This window comes from Dermochelys coriacea, chromosome 17, assembly GCF_009764565.3.
Source record: "Dermochelys coriacea isolate rDerCor1 chromosome 17, rDerCor1.pri.v4, whole genome shotgun sequence".
NCBI lineage: Eukaryota > Metazoa > Chordata > Testudines > Dermochelyidae > Dermochelys > Dermochelys coriacea.
In genome coordinates, this window is record NC_050084.1 from 4,057,300 (window position 1) to 4,084,053 (window position 26,754).

A 26,754-nucleotide genomic window follows, 5' to 3' on the forward strand; every position below is an offset into this window, starting at 1 on the left:
TCTGCTGCTCTGAAAAGTGTTATTAACAAACATACAAACACACTTTTCACAGAAGCAGACTTACTAGCTAGCAAGTCTTTTAAAAAAAACCCCAATCCAAAAAAAGCAGGAGAAACAACAACAAAAGACAAGAACAAGCAAAGCACTGTATTTGTAGTTTCTGTTCTGTATAGGTCCAGTAAAGAATAGACATAACTGTTATTTTTATTATTGAATCTGCAAAAAAAAAAAACCAAAAAACCCTATATAAATAAATTACTATGATTTGGACATGTGCATGTGCATATTTATTTGTTTTTCCTAAAATTAATTAAGTATTTTAGGAAAAATTGTCTGATGGCCGCACTCTAATAACCTGAAATAACCAACCTAGATCTATAGGTAAAGGGGCAATAAGGCCAATATTGCTCAGCTGGAAAGGACTCTGCTGTAGTACATCAGGAGACTCAGAATCTAATGGAGCCTAAGGCATTCTGTGTCAAAGATGCCTTTACAACAGCTATCCCCTACACACCTTGTCCCCAGCCTCCATTCAACGCGGCTTAGCACCTACCTAAGTTAAATATCTATGCCAAAGAAGGCTTTTCTATACAGATTGTTTCCATGTGTCATAGCCCGTCTCCCTTTGGTTACTGACAGAACCCAAATCACCTTGCTGTGGAGAGTGAGAATGCCACAAAGCTGGTTTAGTTAGAGCCGTGGGGCTTCGTAACGGTGCTCGTTGGTCCCACTCGGGCTCATGAAGTGCTGTAATTTACGTCTCATGGCTTGCTCCATCCCAGGGCTGTGGGCCTGCATTCATGTACAGCAAGTCCAACACAGAACATTTAGTTCTTGCTTGTCATGAGTAGATCCTCTCGTTGCCTATTTATTCTTTTGCTGATGCTATGCAGAATGTTGTAGTTTTATAGACTCCCCGAGCAGGATACTTCTTATCCCTGCATGCTGCACTGTTAGCATGGTCTGGGTAATCTAATTTCAGCTGTTTAATGGAAGATAGAGACCAGGATTCATCGTTCCAGAAATGACCACAGCCTATCGGCTCTTCAGAAACAGTAAGCACAACAGAAAGTTACTGCTCTCAAATCACTATTTCTCTTTTAATACCTCCCACTCTGCGAACCAGCTCAACTGGCATATCTTCACCAGATCTTTAGGGAAGAACGCAATATCCTGTACACACACAGCTTTATTAATACACTTCCTCTACTCGCCTCTTACTGAATTTTAAGGCTGTGCATCCATCTGCTCAAGGGAAGCAACCCACACTTCGTTGAGGTGACGGTTGTGGAACAAGGCAGGGTGGTTCTAAGTTGCAGCTAAGAATGCTGTCCTACAGTCGCTCTCCTCCTTGGGAAGGAGGAAAACAGAAGCTCAAAGGTGAACGAAAAGGGAACTCCCAGCTATCGGCCCCCCAGACGTGTCTATAGCCTTATTTTTAATATAACTGCTCAGGATGGAGGAGGAAAAATCTAAAAGAGACTTCGCTGTTGTTTAAGGCTTTGTGTGTTCAAAGAAGCTAATCCACCCTCCAACTTTTCGGAGGTAGGTGGTGGTATCCTCATTTTACAGATGGGAAAACTGAGGTACAGAATGATGACAATCCCACAGCTTGTCAGAGCTAGGATTAGAACTTGTGATTTTCACTTCCAGCTGTCTGTCCAGATCCTCCAGAGGATCAGCTCATGCATCTCCAACCTGAGCATGGCTTTTTCAGTTGCATGAGGTAAGCTTCTTCGCATTCTGTCCTAAACTGGTAGGTAATGTCACTGTGCCATGCTAATGAGTTGCTGTGTTTCACTTCAGAGGTGCCTGCATTTCGGTGGCTCGGAAAATTATCCTGAAATTTGTTATTTATATTACAGTAGTGCTAGGTTTGGGCCCCCATTGAACTAGGCATTGTACATAATCAGAGATGGCCTCTGAGAGGCACAATCTAAAGAGACCAAATAAGGGAAGGGTGGGTGGGAGATAACATTGCCCCTTAATGATAACCAGCAACATGCTTTATTGTGGATGCTAATCTGATCTGAAGTGCTCTCTAGCAAGGCATATGGGGCTAGATTTTCGGAAAGTTCCGGCTCACAAAAACGGAATTGCTCATGAAAACCTCTGGACCTAGGTCTTCAAGTGCATATGAATTTGGGATTCTGGGGGAAGAAAGGTGCTATGTAAATAGAGGTTTTTTTAATTGGAGATCACATATGTATTTGTATTACCATAGCCCCTAGGTGCCCAATTCACGGACCAGGACCATTGTGCTAGGCACTGTACAGACAGATCGAAAGACGTTCCCTCCACAAAGTCTCATTTGTGCTGTAGTTCTTCAGCCCCAGTGCCTGACCTGCTCATGAGGTTACTCTCTTCATTCCTCCAGATGTGACTTTGGTGTATCTCGTCTGCCATGATAACACTGGCAATGCTGAGCCTGCTCAGCGGTGAGTCAAAGGCACTGGTTCGCCTCTGCAATAGGCACCAGATAGCAGTGCAAGGCTTGTGAACGTCAAAGCCTTGTGGGATGTTTAGAATAATCTCAGCAGATAAGCCCTGCACATCTAGCTGTTGATCTCAGACGCTCCACTCCCTAGAGCCTGGCTTTGCCATGCATGCCTGAGCTTTGAGGAAGATTTACTTATCTGCTGGGATGCTTTTGGCTGCTGATTCCCAAACAAATAGCTTTTCCCTCTGGCCAGATCCGAACCTAGATAACGCAGCTCAAGTGGTCATCATTTCTTCTGCCCCTCTTCTTCTCTGCTTTGGCTTCAGCATTTGACGCTAAATAGTATGCATGGAAAAGAGAAACAGAAGACCTTAGACAAATAGATGGAGCTAACATGAAGGTCCCAGCCACTGTGACTGGGAATATCTGTGTGTTCTCCAAAAGGTGATGTTCCAGCTTTAATTTTCATTCAGCTGATAGTCATGTGGTTGCAAGTCCATCACCCACATGGTGAAGTGGCAAAAACCAATTGGGCAGATTCTTCTTGAAACACTTCTACTAATATTATTAGGTTCTAATATTAATATTTTTGCCATTTACATAGCGGCAGCTTTCATGTGAAACAAACCCATGGTCCTTCCCATTTGTGCTCGTTAAAGAGCCCATAATGTTTTTTGCAAGAATATGATGGTAACCTCAGAATCTTGATCAAACTTCAATTTAAGTGTCTTCCTGCCTAGCTAAATCCTTCTCTCTGCAGCTTTGTGTGGATACAGCATTCCTCACTTCATATCTCAAACTCTTTTGTAATGCTGTTATGTACTGTTAAACAGCTGCTGTGTTCCACCCCAGAGGTGGCTGCCGTTTTGATGGTTGGTAAAGTGAGCATGATATATCTCTTGCCTTCTTCCAGTTGGGGGTGTGAGCTTTAACTAGTCAGTGATTATTGAAACACTTTGAAAACTTGGATAAAAGGTGCTATAAATGTGCAAAATATTATTACTTGTAATAAAATCGAAATATGTGAGGTAAGAAACTCATTTTTTACCAAAGATCTTTGATGTGATTTTAATAATCAAATATCTCTTTCTAAAATCCCTAATGTTTGTCTCTAGAAAATACTCATACAGCCTTTTGTGACTGGCTAGCAGCTGTGTTGTAGGGTTGCCAATTTTGATTGGATGTATTCCTGGAGGTTTCATCAAATTACATAATCTTTAATTCCTGGGGACTCCAGGACAACCCTGGAGGGTTGACAACCTTGCATAAATGCATGTACTGAAATATTTAGGTTTTCAGAAGCCAGCGTTTGGTGTAAATGTCAGTATATGTTCCTGTGTTTTCATTCCAATTTCAGCTGAATTGTTCATGAAAGCAAAGGTATGCTTATTGCACAGGTATTTGTGTTCCTTGTCTAACACAAGAATGCTTTTAAGTGTATCCAGCTAACACAGCCCTGCTATTACAAGGATCTCGCCTCACGTTTTCTGGTATGTAATTATATGATGCCTCTGTTTACACCACCATTAAACTCCTTATAACTCCCTCATTAAAGCAATACCTCTTAGCAGTGTACCTGATTCCTGAGGACTTTGTGATGGGGATGAGGAGGTGCGCCGCTCCTTGGAGGAAAGTTTGGGGACTACAAGTTAAAGGTCAGGAGTAATTAAGAAGGGGGAAGTGGTGTGCAATCACTTCTCCCAACCATGACTCAAACAGACCTATACTGCGGGGATTCACAAGCCAGCTGGGTGATGACCTCACCATGATCCTTTAGGTCACATTTAAATGAGTGGGGCCTTGACTCCCTGCTGACATACAGCATCAATGCTCTGGCCTCTTCTCACCCATGCAGAAGGCTCATATAGTGGTTTCTCTGTCATCTTTGCAAAATGGCAGAATCCCAATCCCAGGGGCTCAGCTCATTGCTTGGTTTTTCCCAGGTCGATAACTTGACTCCCCTGGGACTGACTGACTGGCTGAGGAGCGGTAGAAGTCTTTCAGTGGAGACATTAAAGCCTAGTGTCTTACCTGCTCTGTGTGGAAGTTAAAGCTCTCTGGCTGCTTTTTGTGACCTAGTTCGGGGGTCCTTGGCCAAAATTTCCTTTCCCTCTACTGTTTGTGTGGGGTACTGTGTGCAGGTTGGGTGGTGTGTGCGCTGCAGAGGTGGCTGGCACTATAGGGACGTGTTTGTAAAGTTCTCAGGTGTCCTTCAGAACGGAAAGGTGCTATGGAAACACACAATATTAACATCTTCATTCCAGGCAGATGAAAGCAAGACTAAATTGTGCCATACAAATGCCAAAGGGTACTAAAACCTCCCCCTTCTCCGAAAGGTACTGGAATTATTAGCCTCATATTACAGCTGGAGAATCTCTAATTCAGAGAGAGGAACTGACTTGTTCAAGGACATGCAGCATGTCAGTGGCAGAGCCAGGAATAAAACATAGGTCTCCTGACTCCCAGTTGCCTTCTCTAACCCACTAGATCACACTCCTTGACATGTTGCATGACTTCAGCACCCAGGGAATTTCTAGGGGGTGCTGTATGTTTTTGGTGTAGTGTTTGTCAGGTTACATGGCTCGGTCCTGCAGAGATGTTTATTCCCTGTGCCCTTCCGCTCCCTGATTATGTCATATGACCTATACCTGCTATCTGGAGGGTCCTAAGTGGAGGAATAAGTGGATCCTTTTATTTGTACATTTTCCTGTTGGTTCTTGTCCTCCCTTCTGGGCTACAAATGGAGCTAGATTTCTCCCTTAAGACCAATTTTCAAAATGTCACTTTGGTACAAAAGGCCATACAGAGCTAGAGATTGGATCCCTTTCTTTATCCCCAATGGGGGGAGCATTGGCATAGCAGAAGTGTAAACTCCTTGTTTATACCTCTCTTTGGTATTCTGGCAGTGTGCTTCACCCCTGTGATCTACAGGGCCCACCTCCTAAGGGTGAGGGGGGAATACAGTTCACTTACATTTTGGTCTTGCTCTGCTGAGAGTACAAATAAAGGTGACACTTGTGGACACCTGGAACTGGACTGACACAGAAACTCATTTCAGAGAGGCCAGCCGAGACCTCAATTCAAACTAGTGGCTTAGGCCCGCTCCTCAAAGATATTTAGGCTCCAAATTTCAATGGAAGTTAGGATCATAATCCCTTTGAGGGATCTGGACCCTAGAGCCAAACTCCACAGTCCTTTTACTGAGCAACATTTCCATTTATTTTTTTGACTTCGCCACTGGGGTTCAAATCCTCCGTAGCCAGTTACAAATCCTCATGCGTTGAGCAGTAAATGTTGTTACGCTGATCAAATTTCCCAGCTTCTCCCTGTCACTGTTTCATTCTGGACCACCAGCTTCCTGTACAGCTCTCTGCTGAAATTAACCCATTCCTAGGCCAGCAGACAAGGAAAGCATGACAAACAGCTAACAAAGCAGTGTGATCACTTGGTGCCATCAAGGGAAATGAATGTGTTATTTTCAACCCATATGGGATAATTTCTGGCTTAGAAATTCCTAAAGTGTCTGTCTCAACAAATACGATTTATGGCCCCTTTGTGTTGCCTTTCTTCAAAGCAGGCTGTGTGAAGTACAGCTTTTGGATGTAGAGCATATGCCAGCCTGGAGAGAGAGACTCATGCCGGAATGCGAGAACAGAGTCATTTTTCAAGAAAATGAGTTTCTGAATGTGTAGCTTGTTAAGATTGGTTTTGTTTTTCTCCCGGCTTGATTTTTAAATCAGTGCTGTTAATATATATATTAAAACCCAAAGCTTTGAGTTACTACCAACACCTTAGATTATGATGTAACTAAATTTTTTTATTTAATTTATTTTTTAGTATTGATCTGTTTTACTTTTTGCCTTTACTCTGCTGACTCACTGAAATTAGTCTGATCAGTTTCACATTCTGGTTCTTGTTTGTTAGCTCAGGGCTGAGGTGTCATGATACAGAAAAAAGTTTACATTAAAAAAAAAATCCGTTAGTCCTGTTTGACACACAAGCATTCATATTGGTGTTCTGTAACCCACACACACTTATCTGTAAAACCAAAAGTTGTCCTACGTTAGGCTAACAGTGTCCCTTTAAGTTATATTTAGTGCTGCATGTCTTTTGTCTGCTCAGATCTTTGAAAAAGATTCTAATTTAAATGGTTTTGACAGGGATGAAAAAAACAAAGGTAGTAAGTGTGATGCATTAAGGTAAGATTATGGAGAGCAGCAAAAAACAAAACAAAACCCCACCTCAATCAAAATAGGGAGGTTAAGTCATGCTTTCCTGAACGTCTTGGTGGGATACATGTGCCAGAATATCATACTGTTCAGTCACTGTTTGCATATGCCAAAGTGGGATGGAGCCATGTATCACATGAGAGAACATGTACTGATCTGTGTGGGACTCAGGGCACTGACCCTAACTGGCAGCATCAACAGCTGTTTGCTGGGTGCATCTCCTGATGTTTATAACTGCTTGAGTGTTGCCCAATGCCAAAAGCAAAACACAGCTGGTGCCTCCTATTCCACATATATCAGTTGTTTGCTGGAACAAAGGCTGGCACTCAAAAGGGGTGCAGCAGTAAGGGAGTTAATCATTAATTACAGCTAACTGCAGAAGGAGGACAGAGAGTTCAGGGGAAGAAGTTGGCTTTAAGGAGGGATTTGAGATAAAGGGAAAGCACTTGGCTCAGGGGTATAGGGATGCTGGTCTAAGCACAGGAGGTGGGTGGAAATAGATGAAGGGGCAAAGAGGAATGAGAGGAAATGGAAGTGGGGTGAAGGTTAAAGGCTTCATGTGACTGGCATGTTTCCTGACATTTGGTTTTTTTGAAGTAACAATCATAAAGGTGATCTACAAATGTCCAGGATACAGGTTGGAGGTGGAAGGGGGCCCTGCTCATAGAGTTTGACCTTAGGTAATTTTAAAACGTCATGGTTTATTACATTTGTACATGCTAGCTGTGCTTATGTGTTTTCCCCCATTGTTGTTCCATGCATTAAGTCCTCTGCTAGGTTTGAGCTGCGGCGTGGTCTTACTAATGGAGCACCAAGTAAATTTCCTAGCACAGAAAAGCCTAAAGAGTTAATAACAGAGATGCAAAAAATAATAGTGCAGTGCAGACCTGTTTATCTGCAATGTGTTGGGTGATAACAGAAAATATTGGTGGAGGTGCATGGCAGGAGAGACACAATTCACATGGGAGTTAGGAAGTTGAAATTAACGTAGGCCACCTTGGGTCCCAATCCTGTAGTCAGATCCTTGTGCTTGGGGGGGAATCTCACTGACTTTAGTGGTACTTCATGCAGGAGCAAGGGTCTGCTGACATGGGTTGGATCACAGGAGAAAGGTCTTGGAGAATATTTCGGATCACAGAGGGGCGGAGGAGTCCTCTCAGTTTTGGGTCTCAAACATGGATGTAAAAAAGGTTTCTTTTCATAAACCTGAGCCCAGTGGAAATGTTCTCATTCAAATTAATTAATAATTTATTTTTTGTCTTCAAACAGGTCAGATTTCTCCTGTAGCATTGGTGACCCAACCCTTCCAGCATCGAGAGTTCAGGGGACTGAGGGGAGGTGAAGATGTACAACTGACTTTGTAGGTGATTTACCATTGAGGAGGAGAAAAACAAACGTTTTTTGTATCTTATTTTCACTCTGCACTAAGAGGACATAACTGCATTTGTTACAAGGGCACTTTGAAGGAGTGGGAGCTGAGTAAATGTGGAGTGAGGGGAAACATTGGATTTTAAATTCCATGGGGCAGGGGCTGGGTTTTGTTATATGTGCACAATGGGGGCCTGACTCCTGACATGGGCTCTGCTGGGTACTACACTAATGTGAACAATTACTGGATGAGAGATTCACACCTACGAGAGTGGGGCTAGATCTGAAAGTGGGGTAAAAGTGTATTTTGTATTAAATCCAATTGGACAGGCTGGGACCTGGCTAGTAAGTGGGGTTAACTGGGGATTTGATGAGAGATGGATATGACCTTGACAATGTTTTGGGTTGGATAAGGGCCCTGCATAAGGATGGGACTATGTAGATAACAGGCACGTTCAGGTCATTAAGGTCTCTCTTCTCCCTTGGCAATAGGGGTCTGTCCCTGGTAGAGCAGATGGGCAGGTGTCCTGGCTCAGTGTGACCTCCTGCTGATCTGAACCAGTGAGTGCACGGGGAGGGGAGGGGGTTAGGATAATTCAAGTGAAGGCTGGTGTAACTCTGGTCTTTGGGGGTGTCACAGAAAGTGGCCATGAGCTGAGGGAGGCTAGAGGGTAACCTTTTTACCCCTGCACCTTCTTCCACTTCTCCATGCTGATGGCTAAACCAGGGTTGGGGCAAGTGGGTGGTGTTAGTGTACTGGGGGCTTAAGCTAGGCTAGATAATATGGGATGAGGGAGGTTGGGGGGTGTCAGATAACCCAGATGGTAGGTGAGGGGGATGGGGGGGGTCAGGTAACCCTGCTGGGAGGGGAAGGAGGGGGGGTGCTGCGATAATGGTGGGGGTCTGGTAACCACACTGGAAGGGGGGTTCTGGGCTAATGGGGGTCCGGTAACCCTGCTGGGAGGGAGAGGGGGGTGCTGGGATAATGGGGGGGTTCTGGGCAACCCTGCTGGGAGGGGGGTTCTGGGCTAATGGGGGTCAGGTAACCCAGCGGAGATGGGGGTGCTCGGATAATGGGGGTCAGGTAACCCGCTGGGGGTGCGGGTGCTGGGATGATGGGGGTCAGGTAACCCGGGGGGAGGTGGGGGTGCTCGGATGATGGGGGGCAGGTAACCCCGCTGGTGGGGGAGGGGGATGTGGGGGTGCTGGGATAGTGGGGCTCAGGTAACCCCGCGGGGAGGGGAGGGGCCGGTCGGGTAACCCCGGTGGGAGGTGGGGGGGGGCCGCGCTGGCTCAGCGGGGCCCCAGGAGCCGGCACGTGCCTAGCGGACTCCTTGGCCGGTGGCGGAGGGAGCCGAGCGCTGGGATTGGCGCGACGCGGCCTATAAATGCCGTGAGGCGGCGCGGCGACCCCGGCAGTCGGAGCTGGGGCTGGCGGAGTTCGCGGGGCCCGTGGCGGGAGGCTGTGGCGGCCTGAGGTAACCCCCCGCCCTTTCCCCAGCGCCGGGGATCGGCGGCGACAGCCCGCGGGGCCGGGCCACCCCTTCCCCTGCAGCCCGCCGGATGCTGCCGGGCTCGGGGCCGGGGCGCCAGGGTCATGAGGAGCGGCCGCCGCAGGGAACAGTGACGTCCCCGCTCCTCGCCCCCTGGGGGGGCTGAACCCCCCCCGCCTGGAGCTCAGCCCCCCTCCCCCTCCCGATGACAGAAAGCGCCCGTCGCCTTGGAGACGCCCGCCCGCCGCCCCCCACTCGCCAGGCCCGGGGGGGTCCGCGCCGCCCCTAGCAGCATGACAGCCGCCGCCCCCGGGGGCAGCCCGGGGGGAGACCGCCGGGGGCTGCCGTGAGCCCAGCGCTCGCCCCGCCCGCCCGGCCCTCCATGCCCCCGCGGGACGAGGATGGAGGCGGTGGGGGACTTTGAGTACAGCAAGAAGGACCTGATCGGGCACGGAGCCTTCGCCGTGGTCTTCAAAGGCCGCCACCGCAAGGTAACCGGAGCTGCGCCTGGCCCCCCGCCGCTCCCGGGCTGGTTACACGGCCGCCCCCCTGCCTGCCCGCCCCCGAGAGCCCCCCGGGCCTGGGCTGTGCACCCGGCGCCCCAGGCAGCGAGTGGAGCAGGAGCTGCTCCGGGGGCTTTGTTGTGATGGGATCCTGCCAAACAGGAAGGTTTGAACCCCCGCGTGTTTTGCTCCTCAGGCAGGTGGACTGGCTGTGGCTGGGAGACGCGCAGATCGGTGGGGCGGGGGCTTGTCCGCCTTTATTTAGTGTGTGTGACTCCTCTGCTTTTATAACCTCCGTGCAGCGAGTCCTTCCTTGGTCAGGGCTCCGACCTGCTAAAGAGCAGAGCCCCATCTGCTGCCGGGTGCCTGGGAGATGGGCTCCCCTGGACTCCTGCACCATTTCAGTTCTCATCTCACAACAAGCTGTAGGAACAGTTGGCCAGCTTGGATAAAGGTCAAAACCCAGGTCGTTTGCCTTTTCTTTTTCCTGCTATTTGGTGGCTCCCAAATGCAGCTGGTGCTTTGGGGAGGGCGGGGGGGGGGGAATCATCTGTATAGGAGACTGGTTTCTTTGTTTTGCAGCAGTCACCAGTGTTTATCTCACTTGATAACTGGAGACCTAATGGAAAATTGGCTCCAGTTGGATTGGCTGAAGATTTCTTAAATTGAAAGGTGTCTCCTTTCCCAGCATTTGCAAAAAGAAAAGGAGTACTTGTGGCACCTTAGAGACTAACAAATTTATTAGAGCATTGTTTCCCAGCATTGTTTCCTCATTAGCCCAGATATTAGGCGCACTACACCTTCACACTTTTTGTCATGAGATTTTAGCCTGTGTGTGTTGAGGAGGGGGTGGAGAGAGAACCTGGCACGATTCTGGTTTCCAAAGAAATCTATGTAGTGTCAAGGAACGCTTCAATCAGTTTTATTCTTCTTGGACATTAGAGGGGCACTCTCAACTCACAGTGGGCCAAATATTTAGATTTTTTTCTAAAAACACGTTCTTAGAAAATCTAAGGTCAGTAGAAATTATTCCACAATATCATAAATAAATATGCATAACTTGTTTTTAAACAAATATTCCCCCAGGTTGTGTGCAATGCAGATATTGCAGCATTAAGAGCCTGAAGGTGAAAGTGTATAAATAACTGTTGATGTTAGCGGTGGAAGATAAGAGGAAAAGAAAGAAACAAACAGCAACAATAGTGAAAAGTATAATGGATTTATACAGTCCTTTTCATTTTAACAATCTAAGGTGTTACTGTGTTTTGGTTTTTTTTTAAAACTGGAATTTTGTCTTTCTCAAAACTGTTCACCATTGCGGCTTATAATAGTTTTGGCAGATGTGTAAAGTGTCACTGAATGAAAAGAATACTAGAGGTTTTGGTGGCCTTATTTGAAAATCACAAAAATCATCACAAAAGGGACAGATTAGGGATCCGTTTATTGTTTCATTGGGCTAACTTTAGCCAGTCGCTAATGGGGAAAGTAAACATCTTTTTGTTTTTAAAAAGACTCTTTTCCTTTGCAGAAAACGGATTGGGAAGTAGCCATAAAAAGCATTAACAAAAAGAATTTGTCAAAGTCACAAATCCTGCTTGGGAAAGAAATAAAAATCTTAAAGGTATGTTAATTTGCAGTGATTTTTAAAGCCTTCTCACTGTGCTTTATTTGAAAGGAAATAGGAATTTCAGTCGAGTTCTTATAAGATGGGTGGCCATATAACAATTACCATAGTCCTAGTTTTCATAGCCTTGTTAGTTGTAGCAGAGGTCAATAAATGAATGGGCCAAGAAAAGAGACTGAATTTACCTTTTATCTCCAGAAATGGTCCTGGAACAGGTGTAAGGTACATAGTGGGCTGGTGGGGTGGGGAAGCTTCTGTTCTGTACCGGCTGTATGGATAGAGGATTTTATACAGCAGGGCTATTAATCTGGAACATTTCATTAGCACTACATTTACTGCAAATAATGGGGGAGAGGAGGAGAGAACATGTTACAAGCTTTTTTTCCTTTGTAAAAATTAATTGAATTCTTCCCCTTCTTTGCTCAAAGGCAGGGTGGTTACTTGAAAATTAGAGTGTTTGTGCTGGGATTTGATTCTCAGGACAACCTGCACACTCCTAAGTAAAATGTTAACTCAAAATTCACAGCATATGTTCGGTGGAGGAAACTTAACAGAAACCTAATTTATTTTGACAATACTGAATTATGTGAAAACCCTGCATAAGGCTGTGCTGTTTAGAAAGAGCCCTTAGTGATCCTTTTTTCAGAGTAGCAGCCGTGTTAGTCTGTATTTGCAAAAAGAAAAGGAGTACTTGTGGCACCTTAGAGACTAACACATTTATTTGAGCATAAGCTTTTGTGAGCTACAGCTCACTTCATCGGATGCATATCGATGAAGTGAGCTGTAGCTCACGAAAGCTTATGCTCAAATAAATTTGTTAGTCTCTAAGGTGCCACAAGTACTCCTTTTCTTAGTGATCCTGTACCTCAACTCTGCAAGCTTCCCTACCTGTCATCTCTCCTGCTATTTGATAGTCATTATCTGCATTTGCTTTATTCTGATATTTTCAAACATGGCATGACGCATTACTATCTGGAAACTCCAGTGTTAGGTACATTATTGTGGCTCTATTTATTTAGTTCCTGTGGCATCCTCTTTAAAACAAGCTAGAAATGAAGTTTAACCACTTAAGTGTCCTGGAAGTTTTTGTTTAGGATCATTTAATTTGTCTTCCAATCACTTTAAAAAGGGTGAATTGTTGAGGTGAAAATAATAGTCTAATCAATTTATTTTCCCCTAAGCAAGGTGTTGTGCCAGAGTACAAAGTAAATTCAGTCAGGTTTTGGTATAAATTCAGGCATTTTATAATATGGAAAATAAATTCTGGAAATGAACACTCAAAGAAATGTACCTATCCCATGAATTCTTCCTAGCAGAGTAAGTCATTCTTTAGCTGGTCATTATGCCAAACTATATTTTCATGATGTAATTATTTTGTTTTTATAGGAACTTCAACATGAGAATATTGTGGCACTCTATGATGTCCAGGTAAACAATCTCCTTTTCTGCTGTAAAATCTGTATTAAAATATACCATGTGGGAATGTTGAAACTGATTTCTGTGCTTTTTTTGAATGCTCAGATCATTCTGGTGAAAGATTTTTTAAAAGGGTGTTTTCTATTAAATACAAAATTTGTACAAAGCAAATACAAAGCTTGTGTAAGGAGCACAATGTACTGTAGGCTGCAGGGTTCCAAGAGCAAGTGGAAGCTTGTGAATCTCTGCAGAGCTGTTTGTGTAGTCTGGCCCAGAGGGAGAGCATCAGCTGGCACTTATAGGTAACTGGGTGAAGTTACATTAGTGGTAGCAGCTATTCTCCTTTCCTAATTAGAAGGAAGGAAAATGCTGCTAACTGGGAAGTGGCAGCTGGCAGAGAATGGGTGTGTTCACCAGTTAGGACATTTTTCTAACAGTTGTTGATCTGAAAGAATGATTTTCATTTGTTGAGGTGGGCAACATGAAGGAGTTAACATAATTTAGAATCCTAACTGTAGAAGTGGCTTTGAGATCCCTGTAGTGTGGAAATATGCTGTTTAATCCTGTGTCAGTGGGGCAAAACTGAAAGCAATTGAAGGCATAGTGATGTGACATTTAAATGTTGCTGATGTAGCTAGTGGAACATAGATATACAATGATGTGTATAACACAGGTGTGTGACTGGGCCTCTTGGAATGGGAAAACAGTGTAGCAAACCACTTCGATCCTATTTTCCCCCTTTCTTGTATGTCTGGGAATCTGCCTGTAAAGGTTGAAATGGTTTAGTCCAGCATATTATGGGGAGTGCATGCCTAAATGAATTCTCTTTAAAGAGAGATGCTGTATTCTGAGACTTGCAAGTGTTGGGTATGGCTATGTATGAAATTATGCAGGTTATACAGTTATTTTTTTCTACTTGAATAGGAACTATACATTTATCTCCTGGACTTGATTCTAATCTTAAATACAGAAGCATATTTGTGAATAAAATTACCGTAAAGAATCCTTAGGACAGTGCACAGTTAAAATATAATTAAACCTGTATAAAATTGACCTTTCCTCATATCTCATGGTTGTGAATAACCATGCCAAAAATAAACTCTAAATTTTTGGTGCAAGATGGTGGTGAGCGGACATCCCTTCTCTCCCCCTCCCTTCTCTCCCCATCCCCTTCCAAACTACACACTGGGATGTGTGGACCTACAGTACTTTTTCCACTGCATTTGTTATATTCAGCATTGTGGATTTCTCTTACAGTAGTTGGTAACATCAAGACCACCTTAGACAGAGTACTGATCGCTTTTCTGCATCTCTGCCCTGCTTATTGAGGCGTTTAGGGCCTGATGCTGAGGGTTGTTGAGTGGGAATAGCAGGCTCTCAGCATCTGGACTTGAATGATGTCGTCAACCATTGCAAGGGAAATTCTGAATCCTGAGCATTGGATATTGGGAAGTAAGGGGGCAGCTGACTTTAAAACCTATAACTTAAAACTTTTAAATGTACACATGTTCTGTTAATATATTTTAAACTCACCAACCTTTACTTTAAAAAAAAAAAAAAAAAAAGCTTTCCAGTTCACCTTTAAGGCATGTTGTCTTGGTTCCATGTTTTGATGATCTAATCGTTGTGTATCTTTCCATTATAAACTCCAAGGGGTCTAATTCTCCTTCTGATTCATGCACAAAACTCCCACTAGTGTGTTGTGAAGGGAGAATAGTAACCTACGTTTGTGTGTGGAAGCCATTTCTTTACATAAAGTTTATTTGGAAACATAAATCTCATACTTTCCTGGTCTGTCAGGGTTGGAAAGATGCCAATATAGTAAATATTAGTCATGAGACTTCTTATATGATCAAGCCTATAGTCTCCGTTTGAGATGGGGATGGTTCTGCTTGTCATTCAGCCTTGTTTTCTAATTAAAAGGCACAGCTATAAGTAGGAGAAGGGAAAACTGCATGTTAGACCTTGGATATATTTCAGACACATGCATAGTAAAAGGTAAAACTTTGCATGCTAAGTTTGCTTTTATTGATTAAATATGTGCTAAAGAATATGTAAATCAAACAAATAGGACTTTCAATTTCTCTATAGTGCTATGTTTGTGAAATATTATACATCATTAATTTGAGATTACAGGTTTCATAGTAGCAGCCGTGTTAGTCTGTATTAGCAAAAAGAAAAGGAGTACTCGTGGCACCTTAGAGACTAACAAATTTATTAGAGCATCGGAATCATCCGATGAAGTGAGCTGTAGCTCACGAAAGCTTATGCTCTAATAAATTTGTTAGTCTGTAAGGTGCCACAAGTACTCCTTTTCTTTATGAGATTACATTAATTTATATCCCAGAAAGAAAGGCCTGTACTAGGCATTCACACATCTGGCAGCCATTGTACCTACTCATTTGCTTTAGTATTTCATGTTCTAGCATGTATTGCACTTTTTCTTTCCCATAACATCAAACATTTTGGGAATATAATACAGTTGATTAGACTTTTGGAAATCAAGCTGTTATCGAACCACAGAAACTACAGTCTTTGGGTCTGAATGTTGGAGCCAGTGAAGTCTGTATCACAGTAGGGAGTTCCCAGTGTGACTGGGAGTCTGTTTTTATAGATCTCAGTCTGTAGCTTTTGTTAACCTTAGGCAGTTTGAAGCAGAAAATGCTCATGTTTTAAACAGCGCTGTTTGACAGACAAGTTTACTAAATAATCAAAGAACTGACTTTGTTTTACTAGGTCTTCCAAGTGAAAAGCTGATGGGTTATAAATAGCTAAAAACCATGTGGTGAAAAATATAAATGTATTTTAATACAGAATAAATATTTTCAGTACCACTTAGTGGTAAGTGATCTATTTATACAATGCAGTTATAGCTATATATTTGTTTACATTCTACTCTGGAATATATCAAGTCTGTGAATTAAAGGGGTAGTAAATCCTTTAAAATGAATCACTGAACTTTTGCTTTATTTTGAAATAATTCTCATGCTTGATGCATTTCAGGTAAGGTAGTTTCTGTCACAGATTCCTTCTCCCGTTATCTCTGTCCAGATAGACTTTTGTTGGTATTGCATTGCCCATTAGCTGTCCCACAATCGGTAATGTGAAGCATACCCCGCTAAAGCTTTTAATTAAATCTAAAGGGACCTTGATTGTGAACAATCCTGCTGTTAGCACATGGGCATTTGGAAGCATCATACATTGCTCTGGCTTCAACTCTCTCTGAATTCAGAGGTTTGATATACCACTTAGCATGTGTAGCCTTCACTCCATTATAATACTAAAAGTGCCCATTCATCTGGAAATGTTCCCAAATGAATTGGTAAGCCATAAATGTGTGTGCATTGCTTGGCATTAATATTGTGTTGTACTGATGCCAGCACAATAATTGCCATTGATTTCCATAAGGTGACTACATGCAGCGTTGGCAGGTTTGAACTGTAGTTAAACATTTCATATAAGCAGAGACATCCTTGCTATTTATGCTATCTTGGGAGCCAAGATAACTGTAGCAAGCGATAGTATTAGAGAGTATGTAGGATAGATTTTAGTAGAGCTGGTATCTAGATCAAATCAGTAACGTAGACAGTAGTTCCTCAGAATCATACTGGAATGCTATAATATATTTAAAACCGATTAGGCTGCAGATACCTGTCCCCATATCAGTCCATTAAGGACCAGTAGGGAAGGTTAAATGCCCAAAGAAGTGGTTTAAGCTGGTGCTTCTTATTTTTATTACTGGAGACATTTTTAAAAACTATTTTTCTTTATCTGTGCGCGAAGGATGAGTAGTTAGTTGGAACAATGAGTTTGAGGTCCCGGAACTCTGAAAGGTTTATTTTAATGGTGAACTTAAAACTTTAAAAATAAACACAGAGCTCTGTAACATTCTAAATCACTAATGAAATAGATGGGTAGTCTTTAACATGTGAAGACTTGTTTTAAAATAAAATATTTAAAAATAACTTCCTGTATTTGCCTTCTAGAGCTTGAATCCAGCATTCTTTGTCTTACTGAGGTGTGGATTACTTCCAGACCCCTAAGCATCTGGAATCCATCTCCTTTCCTTGCTTTAGGTGTCTGGGATGTCATTCACTTTTATAGGAGGAACAGAGAAACCTTGACTCAGATCTTAACAGGTTAATTAAAAAAACAAAACAAACAACTCCCTCCCAACACTTTAACCCATCTTTTGTAAAGTGCATTGAGATCCTTGGCTACTTAAGTGAAAATATTAGTTATCTGTACACAACAATGTGATGGAAAATAGCTATTTAGAATGAACTATATTTAGGCTGTGAATTTATGCTTTTTTTTTTTTTTTTAAGTTGATGATCCCCACTGCGTGTGTTGAATGGAGATGATCCTTTATGTAGAGCCAGGCTGCTCCTGTTTTTAGCAAATAATTTATCATTCAGACTGATATTTAAAATATCTGACCTCTGAATAAAAGTAGGACATACATCTTGGAAGTAATGATATAATGGGGTGGATGAATGTCTCTACCATATGGAGACTGGAGTTTGCTGCTTGAATAGAAGATCAGAGATCATTGATTTCTGGTCTGTTAGAGAAATAAATTTTCTTTAAAGATACTACCTGTGCAGGGTTCTCTTTTCTGGGGCTTAGCTTACCGCTGGGCAGAATACACTTAGCCCTTCCTGTTATCCTTGAGGGCAGTGGTAGCAAGATAGAGCACAAGCCAGACAACCTATTGGCCATCATATATCATCCCCTACTTAAATTGAAGTGTTCAAATGTTAGTATTTATATCAGTTCCTTCTAGACCATGGTTAGGGAAGGAAGTCCCTGTTGGAGACTGCATTTCTGTATCACTCTGTTTTACCATCATTAGTTGTGTATCCTTGTTAGATTTACCCAAACATTCCATCAGTCTGGCATGGCTGCCTACGTTTTTTGAGGTGGCTGCTTCAGTCACTCTGGCATGTTCTTGTTCTTGTTCTTTGCTTGTTCTGGGGCTTTGGTGCTTGCTCCAGCACCGACTTCAATGTGTCTGCCCTTGTTTCTTTGATTTGGCACTTCAGCACAGGATTCTTCTCGGAGCACCAACATCTAAATTAGGATGCTCCAGTGCCATATTTTTCTTAGGTTCTTGTATAAGGTCTCTAAACTCAGAAATATCTGTTCCTGCTCTGTTGTCCCAGCACAGCCATTCCGTACATCCCCTTAAACATTGAGAACCCTTTCTGAGCTGAGCCACAAAACCACTATCCTCTCCTCTTTTTTAAAATCACTCCCAAAGTCCACTTATTCTCTTGTGCCACAAAAATTTTTTATGCTCTGTATTAATTTCTCAACAAATGAGTTATTTTTGCTCCAGCATGTTATGCACTAACCTCACTGAGCAACTGAATAATCTGTCATTCCTCACCTACATCTCTTTACTCTCTTGTTCTGTGGTATGCTGTGTTGTGTCCAATACTAGTTGGTAAACTTCTTAGGGTAAAGATATTTTCTCTTCTATACTGGGAGACATGTCTCCTGCTTTTAGGCATTGTTTAAATAGTTAATTTCTTACTTATTTAGTAAGACACTCATGGTCAACAGGCCCCAAATATTATACTACTTTGACTTCCCTATTGGGAATAAGAAAAGGAGTACTTGTGGCACCTTAGAGACTAACAAATTTATTAGAGCGTAAGCTTTCGTGAGCTACAGCTCACTTCATCGGATGCATTTGATGGAAAATTGGGAATGCATCTCTGTGGTGGAAAATACAATCAGCCTCTGAAATGAAGGCTGCAGAAGTCTAAAAATAATGTATTTAAAAAAAAAAACATGATCGAAAGAAAATTCACTCAAGAATCTGAATTTCTAAGTCACATAGCACTTAGTAGTAGCTAGAAGGTTGGCTGGCATAATGCTGTTCCTTGAAGAATGAGACAGAATTAGTGTCTAAAATTGGTGGGTTATGAGAAGGAATTGAGGGATAGGGGCAACCTTTTAAAAGTTTATTTGATCCTGGTGAAGCAAAGCTAATATGTTGTCCTTAACTTACCCTGCTGTGCCTAGTTATTACAAAATATTACAAAAAGATGCACCCAATGAAGTGAGCTGTAGCTCACGAAAGCTTATGCTCAAATAAATTTGTTGGTCTATAAGGGGCCACAAGTCCTCCTTTTCTTTTTGCGAATACAGACCAACAGGGCTGCTACTCTGAAACTAGTTATTACAGTTTGTGTGTTATGGCCCTGTTTCAAGTACTTACAAGTGTGTATGTGCACAGAATAGTTTGTGAAAGGCAGATGTTTGATGTGACAGTAACATTATTTTGTATTATGTAGCAGGCCATTCTAAGGGTGACTATTCAGTTTAATTCCTACCATAGCTGTTAGTTAACTACAGCATTTCACGTACCAGAAAGTGACTTGCCTTGCTATTGTAGTACATTTGCCATGGCCGATTGCTCTTTTATATTAATAATTGGCAGCATGTATGCTATTTGATCCTACAGTCAGATGTCAACTGACATTTTGTCTGAGACTTAACGTTTAGACAGGACTAAACAAATGTTCAGTCCTATGTGGAGGATTATTGCTGTGATGTACACACAGGAAAAAACTTAACCCATGATTGCAGTACAGTGAGAAACCTCTAAAAATTACATTGAGCAAACTCCTGTTAACTAAATCATTAGTGCTTTTGCCAAATATCTCTGTGTCCCAGATAGGTGAGAAGCATGCTTGGCCAAGAAATTATAACTAATGTACGGCAAGTTAATTTTCGGATTGGTTAATCAGAAGATGGGTATACGAGCTGTCATGCTGACGTACATACACTTGGGACTCGGGTCATAAATGTGTGTTTAAATGGAACTAATAGACATAGAGCAAGAGAGTATCCATTTGATTTACTGCCATTTCTAGGAGGCGGGGAGTGTTCACAAGGTCCTTATTGAAATTGTCCTTCCAGGGTGTTAAAATAATTGGCAACCCATTAAGATTATTCTCTGCAGATGTTAATTGATTACAGAGAACAATTTCATAAACCAAAATAAATCTAGGATATAACTAGAGCTATAGATTATTGATGGCCACAATTGTTAATCTTGGATATTTGACTTGCCCTTTGCTTTTTAAAAAATGAATGTGTTCTACATTTAAATATTTTGTTCTGAACCAAACACTTGCTTTGGGCTGGGACTTCATCCACATCCTCGTCCTGAGACGACACCTGAATATCAGGGGTTAAAAGGCAGTGTGTTTTTATGAACTTAATGCCTAATATTCCCTTCCTAAATGTATGTGTTTAGCTTTCAGAAGTACCTGGAATGTTTTGTTAGCATTTTCTATCTTCTACTTGTCCTTGCTGCAGAAAGCCTGAATCAGTTGATTCAGAAGCATCACAGGCAAAAAGAGGGACTGGAGACAGTAAAGCAAGGCATGCAAAGAAAAAAAATGTTTGAATGGATGTTCATGTGACTCTAGCAGAATATAAATTTTGTTTTGCATGTTATTCATCTAAAGCAAGTAGAAGCGTAGGCTGGAACAATTGCAACTGTAATGATTTTGTGATCTGTTTATAAATTTATAAATTTTAAAAAGGAAGTTTTCAAAAACAGCTTTATTAGTTCAGTTTTATTCTTGAATGTTCGGTCTGTAACGCATTGGGTCACTATATTTTGAATACTTTATCTTATGCTCTGTTTAGCAGGTCAAATCAAAGACCACAAATTGAAGGAATGATTGAGGATTTGAATAGTTCTGCTCCTCAGCAAAATAATCCAAAAGGTTTCTGAATGTATTGCAACATGGAGTTTATATTCTTCATGCTGTCCAAAAATATGGTTGATACAAGATGTATACTAGAGAAATTTATTGTGAATTTAGATGATGTGAGCTAATTCAGATGTTCTGTATTAGGGAGCTTGTATTGGTGGAACGCTGAAAGATGTTTGGGTTCAAGGTAAACTTTAGTACTCTGTGTGGTTGGTCAACCCAAAGCCAGCAGTGTGCAAAGTTTTACTTAGAGGACATGAACTAGATATGACTTTTGACCAAATGGGAGAAAACTCCTTGTGAAACATTTAATCTACTCATCTGATTGGTGAAAAGGATTCATCTGTCCTAGATTAAGGCTACCAACCTAGGATTAATAAAGTTAATCTGAAGTAATGATACTTACTAGCTATTTTATTTGGCTGCCAAAACACATCAAACACCTTTTTCTAGGAATAGTGGTTAAGGAAAAGCTACATAACTGCCTTGGTTTATGGAGAATGCTCTAGTTTAACTGTTTAAACAACTGTAGGAAACAACACAGGTGTACCTGTAAATGGAAAATCTTGGTGTATTTTTCCCATTTTAAATCTTACTGTTGTGCTCTAGCACCTAATCCAGATTTGTATCTGCAGTCAGGATACAAGTTATGAAAAAACTTGGGAAAATAACTCATGTCACCAAGGTGAGTAAAAGTGGATGCGTATGAAGGATTAGAGCCTTAGTGTGGTATAAAACAAACAGCAGTGTGTAGGTCAAGATCCAAGTATCAGATTATGCTGAAATGGTTAGTTTAAATACACTGGGGAAAGCATCTTTAAAAATAACTCTTGATTGTGCTATATTAATAAACAATATTGCCCCACAAAGATAAAATAAAATGTAAAAATTGTACTGTGACCTAGGGACCCCTCAGCACTTACTAGCAGGGGGAACCTCCTACCATAACTTTCATCAGGTCTGACACAGTTATTGCCCCAACTTGCTGTTGTCATAATTTGTATCTAAAAGGTGTTGTATAAGGTGTCATGTGCAAATTGATAACAGTGGGGTCGAGCACCCACTGGCGCTAACAGAAGTCGGCGCCTATGGTCCCAAGGGACACACGGGCTGTCTTCAGAGTGGGCAACTGGCAGAAGAAAAGAGTGGTCGTGCAAACTGCAGAAAACAGCCCACTCTTCTCAAGTTCCTATGTACAAAAAATGTGTACTTCTGATCCAGCGCTCTCTGACACCAACCACCTCCTCAACTGTCTGAGAGGAGTGTCCAAATAACTGTGGCATTGCAGTGTTTACTTTGATTTTTAAGTGATATTAAACTAACCGCTTTTTAGATTCCTCCTGCTTATTTGGAGAAGGAACAGTCACTGTCATGGGATAGCTAAAGGGCTTCCTATTTCTGAAGGGAGCAATTTCAGTTGAAAGGATATTGCTTCACAGGGAATTCTGGAAAATTTGCTCTTTAGTTCTGTGGTGAATAAATAACTAGCATTAGCTGATTGTTGGATTCTGTCATGAGTTGCCATTTTTGTACAAAGAAAACTTCATAATTTGAGTTGCTAATTATGTGAAATCTTCAGTTCTAATTGTTCATATTTTTGCTCTATGGGTGGATTATCATGCACCAACCATTCTATTTGCCAGTGGAGAGTAGATATTGGAAGTTGAGAACTTGCTATGCAACAGGGTAAGATAATTGGAAAAAGAATTTCAAGAGTTGAAGTGCAGTATGATCTGATGGCAGGCTCCTCAGCCGCCTAAACTGTATACCTGATGACTGAAATCTATAGTTGAGATCTTATGGAAAATCAGGTACATTACACTCCTGTTAAAGCACAAGAGAGGAATTACCGCCAGTGCCACAGCTTGTTATAACTTTCACTTGTTTAGTGTCTTCCACCCAAAGAACTTTACAAACAATGAATTAGTTCTCATCATGCCTCTGTGAGGTGACGTTGATCCCCTTTTATGGGTGGGGAAAAAGATTTGTTGAAGGTTGCAGAGCAAGTCTGAGAGAGCCAGGAATAGAACTTGGGTTTCCTGGCTTTCAGTACTCTTCCTTTAAGTACTTGCCCATTCTTCATCCGTCAGAATGGTGGAAATCAACTGGAATGCACAAGTACTTCAATTAGTGCGGATAGTTTGCAATTTAAACATTGTGCTCTGAATATTCTAAATGTTGTTTGGTGTCTCCAGGAGAGTTCTAGAAGAAAATATGAATGGTTTAGTTGGAAGATTTTATTAAGAAGACACACAGCAAGAACACTATCAAAGAAAAAAGATAGCTTGTATTGTCATGAAATATTTTCAGTCGTCTAATTAGAGCAAGAGAAAATATGTACATTAAGGTTGCCAACTTTCTAATTGCACAAAACTGAGCACCCTTGCCCTGCCCCTTCTTCAAGGCCACACCCCAGTTCACTGCGTCCATCCTCACTCACTCTCCCTCACCCTCACTCACTTTCACTGGATTGGGATGCAGGAGGGAGTGAGGGCTTCAGCTGGGGGTGCAGGCTCTGGGGTGGGGCTGGGGATGAGGAGGTTGGGGTGCCTGAGGGGGCTTTGGGCTGGGGCCAAGGGATTCGGCGTGCAGGAGGAGCCTCAGGAGTGGGACAGAGGATGGGGGTGTGGGCTCCAGTGGGGGGGTGGGGCCAGGGTTGAGGGGTATTGGGTACAGGAGAGGGCTCAGTGCTGGGACAGAGGGTTGGGATGCAGGCTCTGGGAGGGAGTTAGGGTGCAGGAGGGGGTTCGGGGTGCGGGCTCTGGCCGAGCGGCGCAGCAGGGCTGAGGCAGGCTCCCTGGCTGCCCTTGTGCCGCGCAGTTTCCGGAAGTGGCAACATGTCCCTTCTCCAGCTCCTCGGCAGAATCACAGCCAGACAACTCTGTATGCTGCCCGCAGGCGCCACCCCCACAGCTCCCATTTGCCGCGGTTCCCGGCCAATAGAAGCTGCAAAGCCGGTGCTCGAGGCTAGGGCGGCACGCTGAGGCCCCGTGGCCACCCCTGCATCTAGGAGCCAGACATGCCGGCTGCTTCCAGGAGCTGTGCTGAGCCAGGGCAGGCGGGGAGCCTGCCTTAGCCCCACTGCGCCGCCAACATGACATTTAATGGCCTGGTCAGTGATGGTGACCAGAACCGTAAGGGTCCCTTTTCAACTGGGCGTTCCGTTCGAAAACTGGATACCTGGCAACCCTAATGTACATGTTTATCTGACTTAGTGTATTGCCTGCCTGGAAAAAACATTGTGGTTTGTAGAGGACACATGCTCCAAGAAATAAAACAAACGGGAACTTCCTGTAATTTGATCTTCTGCTGCTTCAGTGTTGGTTGTTTATTGGTGGGAGTTAGCCCTTAGTTCCAACAGACTTGATTAACTTTCCAAGAAACTTGATTCAAGATGCAAACAAGTCTGTAATGCTTTCACTGTTCTGAGTTGGAGAAAGAGCACCTTGATTGCTTTTATGCACAGCTAAAGGGGGTGACTAACATGAACACTTCCGAAAGGTTAATTGAACTCCTCTGTGTTGAACAAACATTAAAATACCTAGTTCATCTTAAATGTAACTTATTCTTGCAAGTGAATAGAAATTAGGATCCTTTTAGAAAACAGATTCCAGGAATTAGGATGCTAATATTACCTGACAATAATTTGATGTGTTCAGCGCTTTTATGTAAGCTTTCATTTTTCAGTTTTGTAGTTCATACCACCAGCTGAAATGTCTGGGCTCTTTACTGTATTTTGTTCTCAAACACAGGAATACAAATTTTCAGCATTAAACAATCCACCCCAAACTTGCTTGGCTTTCAATGGTTAAAATGTGCTGTGTTTATTAACTGGCAGTTTCAAACCAGCAGTTATAAATTATTGTAATTAAGAAACATAAGTAGTTGAGTATCTTATTTTTTCTCATTTGTGTAATGCCTGTAGAATTTAGAAGTCCAAACCCATAAGAGGTTATGTACTGTACTTTTTGATTGTCACACTTAGACAAGTCAGCTTCCTTGCTCTGGGTCTGATCCAGTGCTCATTGAAGTTGCTGGGAAGGCTCCCGCTGACTGCACTGGGCTTTGGATCAGGCTCTGACATAGCACATCAAAGCACAATTTTAAAAAATATATATTTATTTAATTTTTATTTATTTATTTATTTATTTTTGCTGAGAGTTCAGTGTACAATTAAATGTTTACCAGGTGTCTGTGAACACCTGAAAAATCACTTCATCGTTTCATAGAAGTTCTTGACAGCATGCTCAGATTCAAAATGCATGAAGACTTTAATATAAGCATCAAAAAGTGACTAATTTCACAGCTGCTGTTTTGCTGTATAGTGCCCCTTCAGACTTCTTTAGTCACTAGTATACATACAGGCAAACTGTGTATAATTCTGCTTCCAAATGTGGAATGTCCCTTATCCTGTGTGGTATGCTATTTCCCTCTCCTCCTTCAAACTCCTCAAAAACCATCTCTTCCAACACATTTTCCAACCACCCCCACTCTTATGTTAACTTTAGTTCTATTATATAGGGATTGAATGTATTGTCCCACTTAAGAAGAACCATAACTTTATTTTGTGTGTTCTTTTCTCCTTCTCACTTATCTCCTCCTAGCAGCTCCCTCTGACTCCTCATGCATTCTGTCTACTGCTACCCAGTTAGAATGCAAACTCTGAGACCAGGACTGAGTTTTGACTGTGTATAAATGCCATGGAACACCTGTGGCACTATAGGCATATATTAGAAAATTGAAAATGAATCAATATAGAAATCTGAGTGCTGCAGCACACTGTTACCAATACATACAATTTGTGTTGGTACAGATGAGCAGACTTTCTCTTACGTTAAAAAAGAATCTTTGGTGCATAAAAAGTCCACTTTCTTATTCCCACCCTAAAAAGCAGGAAAGGTTGCAGGCAGACTTGTGAAGGGTACGCACAGTTTACAGTTGGGGGTTAGCTAATATCAGACTGGGAGTCCCAGTTCCAAATGAGTTGGAAGAGGTCAGAAACTTGGAAAATCTCATTAGGGCTGCCATATCAAATTGCAGCCTTGCAGTCAGATGCTTAAATCCATGTCTGGAGCATGCCTCAGCCAATGACTCATTGGGGAGATCATTTCCAGAAGTATACAAGGAGCTTGGATTAAGTACCCTGCAAGTCTGATAATACATTTGGGTATCCAGTTTATTCCAGGCATTTGGCAAACTATATGATTTTTTTTTTTTGATTGACCTTCAGCTTTTCAAGTGGCAGGACCAATGCTTGTTTGGCAAAGGAGCAGGGAACCTTACTTTGAAATCTCTCTTACAGGGGATTGGCTGGCTCTGGAAAATCTTAAACAGCCTTTTGCTGTGGCCACTAGTCCAAATTTGACCCAGAATGTTAAAAACCAACAGATACCATCTAATGGCTGATTGGTTGGACTGGTGTCTAGTTGAAGAGGTGGCCAAATATGCGGGGGAATACCGGATTGGCCCTTTATTAATGTAGCATTGGTTGAGATACTGAATAGTTTATGAAGGTTAAAGGGACAATGTGCGAATGACACTCACGCTGTTGCTCTCTTCGCCGTGCATTTTGTATGGCTAGAGATTCTTTGATGATTTGTCTGGCAAACTTCATGAGAATTAATACACACTTTTAAAAGTAAAATCTTTAATGACTGTTGTATGAAGACTGAGGAACATCAGTTATTACACTAAAATTTAATTTTGAGGAAGGTCATTTCATTTAATTGAACTACTACTACGTTTGGTTGGTTTTGTTTTGAAGGCCCTATCTTGTCATCTCCCTAAATAAGATGTATTTTGCTTTTCTTTCAGGAAATGCCCAACTCTGTCTTCTTGGTAATGGAGGTATGTGTGTGTGTATGTTTCTGTTTAACTGGATTTGAATTGCTCTTAATTTACAAAAGTGCTATAAAAATGTATTGACTAAGCAGATATAGGTG

General features: G+C 42.3%; 2 protein-coding genes across 5 annotated transcripts in view; both read left to right on the top strand.

Moving 5' to 3' along the window:
* LOC119844754 (notchless protein homolog 1) overlaps nucleotides 1-8,183 on the top strand; it is a 65,071-nt gene extending 56,888 nt beyond the window's left edge. Inside the window, exon 28 of the transcript XR_006276243.1 lies at nucleotides 7,939-8,183. The gene's annotated coding sequence lies outside the window, so the exon portion shown is untranslated. The remainder of the gene's footprint in view (nucleotides 1-7,938) is intronic.
* Nucleotides 8,184-9,441: 1,258 nt separating this feature from the next.
* The window catches only part of ULK2 (unc-51 like autophagy activating kinase 2), a 52,246-nt gene continuing 34,933 nt past the window's right edge, over nucleotides 9,442-26,754 (top strand). Inside the window, exons 1-4 of one of the 4 annotated variants that reach the window (XM_038376082.2) lie at nucleotides 9,442-10,021; nucleotides 11,562-11,654; nucleotides 13,044-13,085; nucleotides 26,627-26,659. In XM_038376082.2, coding sequence (XP_038232010.1) covers nucleotides 9,932-10,021; nucleotides 11,562-11,654; nucleotides 13,044-13,085; nucleotides 26,627-26,659 — 258 coding nt within the window. In that variant the 5' untranslated portion in view covers nucleotides 9,442-9,931. Of the gene's footprint in view, nucleotides 10,022-10,350; nucleotides 10,500-11,561; nucleotides 11,655-13,043; nucleotides 13,086-26,626; nucleotides 26,660-26,754 lie in introns of those variants that run through there. The other 3 variants (XM_043499550.1, XM_038376081.2, XM_043499549.1) reach the window with 3 other exon arrangements.